The 13,031-nt window shown below is 42.1% G+C and overlaps 1 protein-coding gene across 1 annotated transcript in view; it reads right to left on the bottom strand.

Annotated features, from left to right (window-relative positions):
* Window positions 1–1,707: 1,707 nt before the first annotated feature.
* LOC139663842 (protein unc-13 homolog C) overlaps window positions 1,708–13,031 on the bottom strand; it is a 111,272-nt gene continuing 99,948 nt past the window's right edge. The window contains exons 29-33 of the mRNA XM_071542598.1: window positions 11,604–11,684; window positions 8,648–8,795; window positions 5,251–5,343; window positions 3,245–3,404; window positions 1,708–1,993 (exon numbers count right to left, since the gene is read on the bottom strand). Coding sequence (XP_071398699.1) covers window positions 1,708–1,993; window positions 3,245–3,404; window positions 5,251–5,343; window positions 8,648–8,795; window positions 11,604–11,684 — 768 coding nt within the window. The remainder of the gene's footprint in view (window positions 1,994–3,244; window positions 3,405–5,250; window positions 5,344–8,647; window positions 8,796–11,603; window positions 11,685–13,031) is intronic.

Raw genomic sequence — 13,031 nt, 5'->3', positions numbered from 1 at the left:
AATGAATGTCAGCAAATGTCTTTTTCTGCAGGTAGAAAAAGAAGCCCTGATATCTCCAACTATGCTGACTGTGTGCAGACAGGAGAGGGTCAGCCTAGAATTATGCTTTCAACTTTCTCTGGCGGGCCCCAAGGTGAGAAATGCAGTTTCTCACCCAGGAACCCAGACCTGTTAAAAATATTCACAATTAAAAGTGATAACAGCAGCAGCCCCCTGACTCATTTTGGATCCCAACCCATAATTCAAGACACTGTAATTGCAAATACACTCACAAATTCTGAATGTTGGAGGGTATTGTTAAAGGAGTGCTTACTGGAAAATTGTTCAACATGACCCAGATGTTTTAACACATTTGCACATACTTTATCCACATTGAAGAAAAGGAGACTTTTGTACAATATCTCACTAAATATATTTACATGACATACAATTCGCCATCAGTGCAATACATAGGAATGTTGCATATTTACCAAATGTTAGACTCTTTCCTTTATGAAGAAAAATAAATCAAATGACAGAAGCTGATAGAACTAATGTGTAAAGTAACATGTGCAACTTTCATATTTGTTAACAGCTTCACGAGAAATCAAAAAATAAAATCTTAGTACCACCCTATCAACAATCAAATATTTAGCATTGAAAAAAGTAATAGATCACATGTACATATATATCTTCATACATGTAATGGATTGCTTTTGTACAAATATTTTATATAACTTTGGCAGTTTCTCAGGAACAAAGTTATCGTAAAATATGAAACAACAATATCAAACTGTCAGCAATGTTATGTAAGCTTGCCTTCCAAAGCTCATGTTCACAGTGGTCATTCAGAAAGGCTGGAAGCCGATGGCCAAAAGAGAACGGAAAAAAAGCAAAAGGAAAAAAAAGAAAACATTTCCATCCTTTCTGCTAAGACTGTTAGCACTGGAGGCTGTCGTCATTGTTGTCATGGTTATAAAATTACAAACACCTATGAAGGTTTACATAGCAGTCATCGCCGTTTAAAAAAAATGTTCTATTTTCAGGTCGACTTAAAATACAAATAGTTTGGAGGCAAGGGGATAGGACCCTGCCTTGTGGTCACTGTGGAATCATGGGAGAGACATGGTCGAGAAAAGGGACATGCACAACAGTGCTGTGTGGAAGAACGTGAAGCAAAACGAGGGTGCAAAATGAAAGACTTTTCAACGATCAAAACGCCACACGGTCAGAGAATGACTTACACCGGACAAAATAATCGAGCAAATTTCAAACATACTAAGTTCACCATAATTCATATACGTTTGTTTTGTTCTTTTTTTTCTCTGGTTTGGCACTTTATTGGAACAAATCTCTGTTCAAAAAGACTAAATGTTGTACAAAAGGTATTTCATGTCTCGTTAACATAACTCGTAGAATATAGTACTTAATAGTAAGCATACGGTAAGTAAACACTTGTACATACTGTAGTTTAAAATGAACATTCCAACAGATGTTTTACGCACATGCACAAAAACAAACAAACACAACTCTCTCTCTCTCGCTGTCTCGCACCGAGTTGGGCCTCCTCTTGTTCTCTTTGGACAATCTCATTCTCCTACTGTTTACAACCTGTCTGGACAGCCCAACCCCTGCTACTGCTCTCGCTCTTTCTCTCTCTCTCTCTCTGTCTCTCTCTCTCTCTAGTTAAGACAACACAACTGTTTCAATACTGCATTTTTCCCCCCATTACGACACCTCCTCCGTCGAGCGTGTGTCTGTTTTGAGACGCACAAACTCTTTGGCCACCTCGTCGTTGGTCCTTTGAGAAAGTATCCTCATGATGGTGAGGCCCGTTTCGTCCATGGCGATGCTCTTAACCAGGGGGTAGCTGGCGGAGCAGCTGCCCTTCTCCGCTAGCTCTCGGAGCTGGATGACCGTCATGCCGATGACGCGGTCCTCGCGGGCAAAGCAGTAGTCCTTCACCGAGACGTGCAGCTCGTAGGCCTCCGGACCGTGTTCATTACTCAGAACGCTGGGGAGAAATGATGTGGGGAGATCAGAAAGGCGAGACTCCAGAGTTCATACATGTATACATACACACTCATGCACACACGTACTGTACTGGACCTGGGTCAAAGAGTATTTGACACTCTGTGTTCTCCAAAAACAAGTATATGTATCTAACCCTAACCCTAAAAGCAAAATATACGTATCAAAAACAGGAGGATTTATTTCTTGTGATTGTCTGAACTTACTGCCACTCATTGTGTTGCCCTATATTACAAATGCACTCATCTGGTACCTGTGTGGACTAGAAGAGGATAAAATAAAAATAATCTGCGAATTCCACTTGACCCACGTCTGACACAGCTAAAAATGTGATAGATATTACAGAGATAAAAAAGCCCAACAGTCTCATTTGGGAGAGATCTATGTCAGTGCAAACCAATCACTTTTTTGGAGCATGACATTTGGCTTTGTTCGTGGCTGAATATAATTTGTCAGTAAAGGAGGCTGGCCGGGTGACATTTCAGCAGAGAGAGGGTGCCTTATTGTACGTGTGACTGGGATGAGACAATTCAATCATGTTTAGCAAGTGAAATGAACGTCTCCATTCAAATGAGCCATTATACCCAGCCACCCTTTCTTTAGGCTGTTTTCTAATTATCCCCGGCAACTTAATAGCTTCTTAAAATTCAAATGACAATGCCGGCGGTGAATCCATATGCAGACAGCGTTGGGCCTGCATTGATCTCAGTGGCGTTACTACAACTCATAGTCTAAGATCACTCTACCTCTATTACAGCGGTTGGCACAGCTCAGAGAATTACAGTGTCGGAGAGCGTACAAGTCTATAGATTACTAAAGCAGTCACCTGTCCCCTGACTGCTTTTCAACAAAGCAATACTGCTGAACGAGCACTGCTTCTTGGCACAACAGCCTTGATGCAAACAAATGAGGTCCAAAGACTAGATGATAGCCTGTGCTGGAAAGCTTGTACTGAATACTATTTCACTTCTGTTCACTGCAGCGGCTTAGAAGATTTGGAAGGTTTTTGTTAGTGAGACACCAGAAAAATTACAGAGTCGCGGAATACGCCACACTTAATTATAGTTAATTATAGTATAGTATTAATTTCATGCTGCATACTATTTTGTATGCAGGTAGGCAGAATGCTGCATACTATTTAGTGGTATTGCAGTATGTACTTTCAGACACACACAGCTCCCCTCCCTCTTCCCTCCCCTTCTATAACTAACAGGAATGAGGCAGGTTTACTCACTATTGGAATGTTTCGTTGTACTTTGGTGACCAATTGTTATTCTTGGTCTTGGTGCTGAATTTGCGCTTCTTGTCAGTCAGGTGCGGTCCCACGGCGTTGACCTCTACGAAAGGCCGGAACATGGCGTTGGTCTGCCAACTGAGGTTGTTCACTGCCACCACTGGGAAATGCAGAGGAAGGAATCAGCAACATAGATACAGTGCAGGAGAACTTAAAGGTAAAAAAACAACCTAAAACACTGATAGAAAAACAGCTATTAGAGATGTTGCTTGAATTCCTGGGTCCATTCTGTTGTTTGGTGGTGTATTTTTCTTATTCCTGCAGATAACTGACCAAATATAGATGATCTGATGTAATTTCAACATATTTCCAGGGCAGCTACAATGGAGTTTCATAGCAGAAATTTTCTCAGCTATCTACAATATCAAGTCAAAATCAGGTTTTTGTGTCAGACCATCTGGATCAAAGAGCAAGGGCTTCTTTTTAGACTCATGATTTAGCACCAATGTTCAGCAATCATACAGGGAGAAATCAATCGTATCAGCAGCAGAGATACCAGTTTCTCCACCTACAGTAGCCTCAATAGACCAGAATACAATGCAGTCAAAAGACATGTTGTGGTTTGAGTAAGGGGCAAGGCCCAATAGTAGACACGCCCCAATATTCACAAACTATTGGCTAGCTAACTATATTTACAGTATATGCCAATACGTCCACCTTGGATTGAATGCAACAAGTTCAGGTCCCTTCTCTGGGGGTTGTCAAAAGTCTAGAAAATGCAGGACATCACTAACTCAAGGAGAGGTAGATGAAGCAGTGTAAGGGAAAGTGGATATACCAAAAAAGTAAATTCCGACACTTCATCACAAAATAATTCCTCGAATGCACTGAACATCACAGATTGATGAGATCTAACAGCATCTGAGGTCGGATTTTCCTTTATGAGGAACATCCCTATTTAATTCCTATAGGACTCTAACGCTCTGTTCAGACTGCTGGCATTCACATTGTCATGTTACTGCCAGCTGATTGGAGCTGATTGCCAGCTGTTGTGCATATGGTGCTGCAGCGATAGGCGGAACACACATCAATGCTAGTATGTAATTGGCTGCAGACGGGTGATGTTGTTTTCAGCTGTGTCCAACTTTTCATTGCTGACAAATGATGAAGCGCGGCAAATATCAACATGTCCCTGATTATAGACATGGACTTCTGAAAACTGTTTTGGCCTGTTTAATCAGGGAAATTACACAAGAATCAACATCTCTAACTTTTTCCTTACAAAAAGTTACAAATGTATTAACATAGAACAATACATAAAAAAATCACAATATAAACGCTAACAAATGCATAAGGGGGCTGGAAACTGAACAAGTAATAGCATTCATTTGGACTTTAATAGTTCTCCGCAAAGAGTTCAGTGAAACTGGGGTAGCACACTTCCTGTAATTAGTTCCAGTATTTGGAGACTTTGATAAAATACAGCCAATACATCTCAGTCTTGACTATTCACAATTGGATGGGATGAGCAAAGTGCTTAACTCGTAAATTAAGTTATAGTGTTATCACAAAGTGCTGGGCTAGACCACAGCTGCTTAGAATAGTATAAAAGCCTATAGCAGTGGTGTTCTTTAAATACATTCAGGTCAGCTATAACAGAAAATGCAATGTATTCTGTTACGGTATTCCTCATCAAACACTCTACAATAAACCACTAGTTCTTGTTCTTGTGTTCCCTGTCATTGTTGTGCTCTTGGTTTTCTGTGTAATTGTTTTAATGATGCCAACGGAGATCTTTAAAATGCTAATTCCCTTATTATTATTATCTGTAAAAAAAAACCTCCAAGGATATCCAAGAATCCTGCTGATAATGACCACAACATCGCTATTGCACAAACAAGACATGCTACCCACGTGCTGTCACTGGTGAGTCTTTGAACATTTGCAGGTGTGAATACAGTTGAAAGGAAATTATGAATAATGAGTCGGACAATAGGAACGCTCACCCTTCACGCTGACTTTGTGCTCTCCAGTGCCGGGGTGAGAGATGAGATCCACTTGCATCGACGCCTCCCCCACCGATCCGCTGGATGACTGACCTGGACACACACCAAAACAGCAACAGGAGAATTGGAGAGAGAGGCATAATAAAAGAGAGAGAGTGAGAGAATGGAGAGAAGGCAGAGCGGGACACAGAGGAAGAAAAACAGAGAGCAAGAGAGAGACAGAGGAAGAGAGAGAGAGAGAGAGAGAGAGAGACTGATGATGCAGCTCTTTGTAGATGAGATACCCAGAGATTGATCCAAAAAGGGATGGATAAACACTTCTCAGTGTGTCATAGCTGAAATAAACCCCGGCAGAACAGTGGGGGGGCACGCTTGATTTCACCCCCATGTCAGCCCAGCAACCAGCACAGCCAGGGGTTCCTCTAGCTTGAGGCTAAACAAGACCAGAAAGCAACAAAACATAAAACAATCTCCCTGGTTTCAAGGAGAAGGCAGGGGGTGTGAACAGAAGCACTAAATAAGTAATGTTCTACACGGTGAAATCATCCGCTTCGAACCGTTCGACTCTGGAGCAAAGAAAATACAAACAAAGCATTCGATTTGACTGCGTACCAACAACTCATGTGACAGAGAAAGCAAAACAGTCTATCAGACACGGGTGACTGAGGCAGGGCATAGACAGAGCAGGAGTGCAGGGAGAGTTAAGAGGAACAACATGACAGTGTGAAGGAGGAGATACACAGGGCAACTCTTTTGGGCAATGCTACGGGCATTGGGCAACAGAGCCTAAGGACTTATGTCAGCATTGTTGCTTCTATCACATAGGGACATCCTCTTGCCAGGAAACAATTTCAATCGATTTTTGACCCTGCGTCTCACTTTGCCTGATGCTGGGAGCGCTGCCCGTCTAAATTGCCTCCAAAATTGCCTAGCGTTTCACCACCCTAGGACAAACAGATGTCGAACACAGGGAGGGAAGTGCGGCCGTGGCTGATGAAGGGGCATGTTGATCCAATAGCTAATCAATATGTGCCAAACAAGCAGTGCCCATTATAGCTGGTAATGAAGAAACAAGCATCCTGATTTATGATAATGATGCCTTGGGAGGGTGGGGGAGGGCAGGAAAACATTGCTACTGCACAATTAAGCCCTGGACTTGTGGGAAATTAACAGACCAATGCCACGGCACCCTGCTATTGACTGATAAAAAAAGGAGGAAATGCTGCGTGTATGTCAACGAGAGTCACGAATATTTCCTAGTGCTCGCAAAAGACACTGTTAATGAGTGCCTTGGTCAAATGAAAAACGTCCAAATACATACCAGACGCTGGAATGGGCTGTTTGAGGGACATGAGAGAGCCGAGTGTGAAGGAGAGGAATGGTACAGAAATAAGATACAGGAGAGCACAGGTAGATAAAACACACGGTGATAGTGAGGAGGAGTGATAGATTAAGGGAGAAAAATGCTAAAAAACGGAAGTGGCAGATAAGGGAGCCGAGTTATAGGCGTGGTCAGAGAGTTGTACTTCAGTTTGTTTTGAGGGCTTTTACCCTGTTGCTTTGTGTGGAACAACGTAGATTTTACCCTTAGCACACACCCAGTAACAAACTAAATTTTTTAAAATAGTTTGAATAAGCTGCTGTCAAATATTGGAATTGGAATTACATAGGATTATGGCGTTAATGTTTTTTTTTTTACTTTTCCCATCGAAGCATAAAGTAAGTATGCGATCTCATTCCACTCCCTAATGATTGGAAAGACACATGCATAGTTCTAAGCACACACTTTGCTAGAATAAACTAGTGCAAGCCGCGGTCTAAATGTGTCACTGTCAGAGCACTGGGGTTGGTGATTAATGAATCAGTGTCCACTGTGCCACATCAAGCATCAGCCCATCCCCACACTATTTACTGACCTAATGCACGTCAACCACCTCACTACCTCCACTTAAGGACATCACATTAGACCATCTCAGATAAAGAGCGACGACAGAGCTACACAGTGTGAACACGGGGGGGGAATGAGAGAGAGGGGGGGAGGTAGAGAGAGAGAAGGAGAAAGAGATAGAGGAAGAGAGAGAGACACAGAGCGCGATCTCAAAATAGCACGCTGAAACACAGGCGCATCTATGCCCATCTGCTAGTGAGTGAGAGTGGCGATGCTGGTTGGCCTGCTGGCTGCCTGGCTGACTGGCTGGCTCCCATCGGCAGCCTGTTTCCTGCCGCCTGCCTACAGTATGTAGCGTTCTGCCAGGCTGCACACGCTGAGGCAACCGGGAGCTCAAAGCTTCAACGCCCCACTGGGCTGAATCCCCCCTCGAATCTCTCCAGACACCTGAAGGTATTGCTGCCTTGTTACAGAGACGGGGGAAAAAACAGTTCCATATAGAGACAGATGGATGAAACAAGAACATATAGAAGTGGGTCATTGATGACAGAGAGAAAGGGGCATGCCCGCACTAGCCTACAATATGTGGCGCATGGAGAGAAAGAGACGGGGGGTGGGGTGGGGGTTTGCGGGCAGAGAGCATAAGAGGGAAAGTGCTCTTAACAAATTCATGGATCTATACATACAGTTTATACATTTGTCAAGGCAATGCTTTTATGTTTCTAATGAGAGAGAGTCAGAAAGAGAAAGAGAGCGGAGGCATTCAAGCCCTTTTGGGTATGGGGTGAAGAGGTCACTGAGAATCCTCGTTTATTTGTTTATTTATTTATATATTTACAGCGAAAGAGACAAATGACTGATGCAGCGAAGGCACAAACGCAATTACTGCAATGTCCACTGCACATAGTCAAGCCTAGAGAAAATAAAGTGACACAGAGAGATTCCACCCACCCAGATCCTCAGAACAAACACAAAGGGAGCTGGACAGGGGCTAGGGCTGCTGGGAAAACTGCAGTTTGGTGAGGTTAAAACAAACCTGGGCTGGGGTCAAATTCACTTTCTTTTCAGTCAATTCTAAATGGAAATAGAAACCACAAGTGATTTGGTGTTGATAAGGCTTTTCTTCTCAGTTACTTCTTAAATAGTTCATGATGAAAGTACACTACTGTACACTGAAAGGTTCAGACCCTGTAATGTATTGAAACAACAGCAAAATACATTGGAGCGAACAAAGCATTTCACTACCAGGCTTCATCGTGTTCACTCATCCTGAAAGGGTCTGAGGCCTTTCAGTGTGCAGTAGAATATGTTTGCTGTTGAGGACTATTATTCCTACTCTAACCAGCACCTGAGATGAGTGCTGCTGTGCAACAACAACCTATGGCATTTCTTTAATATTTTAGACACAACAGCCCTCTCAAGCCCAAGGTTTTCCAATATTTGAATGTGGAAGTAATTCCATCACTGAACTGAACCCAGCCTTGGCTAAAACTGAGGATACCTCCTTACCTTGAGAGGTTTGGGTGCATATATATTTCTTGATCAAGGCATCTGTAGGTTGAGTGTAAAGGCTGAGAGCATATTTCAGGGACTTCAGATCAGGGCTCTTCTCGAGGAAAGTTTTCTTCAGCCCGTTTCCTCCGGCATGGAAGTATTGCTACAGAGACAAAAGACCAAGCAAACATTGACGCCTTTCTCTGGCCAACCCAGAATCACAGTTTGCTAAGTAGAAATTTGTGTCACTTTGGAATATGATGGCGAGGTCCTGTGAGTGTACAAACAATAGCAGGTTATATATAGTTGCCCCAGAGACAGCATGGGATTAGGGTATGGACAATATGTGTTTTAAGAGGAGGGGCAGACAGACCGGGAGAGAGCGGACGAGAGACAGCAGTAATAGCCACCTTGGTAGCTGATTACCATGCATTTGAAGCTGAGACCCATGCTTGGAGGGGTAATGCACATTTGTGCTGATAAGACTGATAGATTAGGACAGACAAGGCTTTGCTCTCTTGTCAAGTACTGTCACCACTCCCATATGTGGAAGGTGGTGTAGGAAAATGGCCATGGACAGAGATCTTATTAAGGAAGGGGGTGTTGAAAGGCAGTGACCGTGAATCTAAGTGCTTGCATACACATTTCTAAACCTTACCCTGTTTCCTTTGCTCTTATTTCTTTATCTAGGATTCCTCTATCATACATGATCATTATAGGGACACGGGAGTATTTGTTACATCTAATGTCAGGGTGCTGTGGCTCTGACCCTTGCGTTCCTTACTCTAGGTTGCTTGTAATATTGGTGAATTTAAACTTATTCTACTGTTTTCTCATTGTAAATTGCTTTGCATAAGAGCATTAGCTAAATGTCTAAAATTTAAATGTAAATGTTTTTCCTTCCTAGAGGTACAGTAATCCATGCTTGGTTCACTACTCTGTGTGGAGACAGTAGCTGAAAGGTTAGTGAGTCAGGCTTGTGACCGGAATGTCAGCAGGTTGAATCCTCTAACCTGCTGGGAAAATATGGGCGAAGAAAAGTCAATGAGTAATGCTCTCCCCTACCTCGACAACAACGTGAGCAAAGTGTTTAACCCTAAATTGGACGAAGTGGCCAACATACAAAGACTGTGGTTGTAGTGGGCTCACATGTGTGAATATGTGTAAATGTATGAATGTGTAGCAGGGTGGTGATTGACAGGCATATATGTGCTCGGCAAAACCCTTCCCTGGATAATTATAAGGTGAAAAAAAATGTCACTGAAATGACAAAGCTGGATTTGGTGTAAGAGATGGAGCAGCTGCCTTTCCTTTACACAATCACTCACAGGTCAGAGATAATCTAAAGAAAGGAACAAATGGCGCATTATTGGAAATCATTTGAATGGACTGAATGCTATCTTTGTCAGATATGGGCTCTTTTACAGGCAAGTGCATTTACCCATAATCTTATACATTAGAGTTCACAGGTTCATAGTTCATTTTCAATTTCCTTTTGGGTGAAAGGTACTTTCAGTGGGATAATCACTCAATGCACTCACTGTCAAACATTCAGAGGTTTATATATGTGCTCAGTTCAGTACATATTCAGCACGTATTCAAGCTAAAATTATACATTATAGTGTATTTCTCATGGAGACTATGATCTTAAGCTATATTGCTTGTGCTAAACTGTAGATATGCATTGACCTATTTGTGTACTTCTCAGATATAGCAGTCAACACACTAAAATAAACTATGCGCTTGGTTGGTTAATATGTGCCCTTGGGGTAACATTTGGAGGTGCTAGTTTAAAATTGCTTTAATTTTCCAATCAATTATATTTGATTCTGTCTCAGTCTCTCTCTCTCTCTTTTCATATTGGAGGCATAAAATCTTTAAGTAACCCTGTGCCTGGCCTTTCTTGCTCTGATTGGCCAAGCTCTCCTAAAGGCATTACTGAACTGTGTTAATTGGCTGCTCTCATTGGAATACTGATGAAGAGAATTTCAGCAGCATGATTGATCTAAACCTGCAGGTGGTCTCCTTGGAGACACCAGAATCAATTAGTTTTCTCGGCACTTTCACGATGCAGTGTTCACCCGGTGGCACCTCTCCATAACTCTCCTCTTGTCCCTGTAGAACTGGTCTTGAAACTGCCTCATACCCCTTCACCACAAACAGTTGCATGGCAGTAAAAATGTGGTGTGAATTCATAAGGCAGCAGCCCACCTGGTGGGCAGCTTTGGGCAACTTTCCATATTCCTTGATAGTATTTATATCAACTCAGACGTGTCTAGACTAGCATGATATGTATTTTAAAATTCTGACAGTGTTACTTGAGAGCACGTTGAGAGGGTTTTTGTTTGTGTGCATCGTTCTCTTACAACCATTTCCCATTGAGAAACATCTTGAGCAACTAGTATCATCAAAGAGCATACATTTAGATTAACAAGCCTAACCAGCTCCTATTACAAGACCAAGTCTCTTTTGGGGTCTGTGCTAAACAGGGAAAGTGTGAGGTGAATATTGTTGTTTTCCATGGTTAGTCTGATGAGCTCAAACGAAAAACAAACTGAATACTAGATTCAAGTTCCCAGTAGTTTGTATATTTTTCCTTTTGTGATTTAAGTGTACCTTTATCCAGCATGTGGACATGCACATTACTGCTCTCCTAGTCCACTGAGCTCCCAGTCTTTCTGCTTTACTAGCCAATACACAGTAGAGAGTGATAGGAAAAATGGAAGACAGGGGGCAAGAAGACTTCAACCCATGACATCCCAAGCACATGACATGTGCCCCAGCCTGCCAAGCCGCCACCCATGAGTTCCCAGTGTCTTTGATCTACAACGTGCTCCTTTAAGTCCCAATTGCAAATCCGGCTTTGCTCCTGCTCTGCGATATATATGTAGCTCCGCTCTCCTTCTTAAGCTCAACAGCTCAGCCATCCAGGAGCCTTATGGCCAACAGTGTGACCCAGCAGGAAGCTCACCTTGATGGTGGGAAGCACGAGGTCCATGGCTGCACACTGTCGTGGAGTCAGGCTTCTGGCTTCCTCTCGAATTACATGCTCCTGGAGAAAGAACAGATCAAATCAAATCACGATTATAGGACACAGTATTTTATACATTTCAGAATTAAACATTTTACATTTTAAGATATTCATCCAGCATAATGATAATGAGCTTCGATGATCAGCCTTGGCGCTCCGTAACGTAGCATTTATTGATTACAGTACAGCCTTGGTTGCAACCATATGGACTTGCAGAGATTGACTTGTCTGCTGTGCTTGAGCATTGTTGTTACAAGACTAGCTCTCTCCTATTTATTTTAATCATGAAAGACATTATTTTGTCATTATTTGTCTTTCTGAAGTTTTCCCGATTTGTGAATGCATTACCGCAATTAGCTTCTGATACTCCCATATTTCCATGGTCTATCCCTTGGTTTTGAATTTAATTTGGACAGAATTGTCCATCCTTCTCAATAGGTTTTAATTGCTCAAATTGGTTCAAATGGAAAGAGATGAGAAGAGATCTTTATTTTCCCATGTCAGTGTACTGGGTGGGTCGGCGTGGTTAATTCTTTAAATGAAATTTGATTATCTTTCTCTCAGGCTTAGGTGGAATTATGGGAAGCAGATAATAACCATAAGATCCTTCTTTGTCATATCTTCAACAGCAGAGAGGAGTAGTACAAAGTGGAACAGTTGGAATTTGTGGGGGTCAAAGGGCATGATTGTCAAAGTAGGGCTGCTTACAGCATTACAGCTCCACATTTAGTAGGCCTTTTGTTGTTCCATGAACCCATTCCCTTACACAGGTCAAAGGTCATGGCACATTAATAATAATGTGACAGGTATTCTCATAGCATGTTATGTCTACTTCTGGGAGATACAGCATCCATTCCCTGTCAAGCAGAGGGTGTAATGTGTGTCATTCTCAAACATGAAAAATTTAATTTCAGATATAATGGATGGATATAATGGAATATCTCAGTAATGGAAAACATTGTCAAAAATGGGATGCGGTATTAGTGTTGTTCTAGACAAGAATAACACACTATCACGTCGAAAACACTGGTATTGTCTGCTCATGGCCAGTAAAGCTAGTATCTACATCACCATTAACTTCCTTCTATTACATAAATGACTAGGATGACTAATAAATGCAGTTTCTAAACGAATGTGTTGTGACAAACATACACAGAAACAGACACACACCGAACAGCATATTCATCTAATGGACTACATGTAAAGAACAAATCAATAAGACGATTAGAAGAATAATCGATTATAATCAGAATTAACAAGAGGATGATGAATCACTCCTGTGCTTGTGGGAAGGAGGCAGCAACACACCCATCAGTGCTAATGCAGAGTACCCAGATGTTGCATCAAAGGACATCCCAAAGTCCCACC

Source organism: Centroberyx affinis, unplaced genomic scaffold, assembly GCF_046629955.1.
Source record: "Centroberyx affinis isolate AG114_WGS23_722 - 3 ecotype Tasmania unplaced genomic scaffold, CSIRO-AGI_Caff_v1 ptg004132l_1, whole genome shotgun sequence".
Lineage (NCBI taxonomy): Eukaryota > Metazoa > Chordata > Actinopteri > Beryciformes > Berycidae > Centroberyx > Centroberyx affinis.
This window is presented reverse-complemented; position numbering and strand designations above follow the sequence as displayed.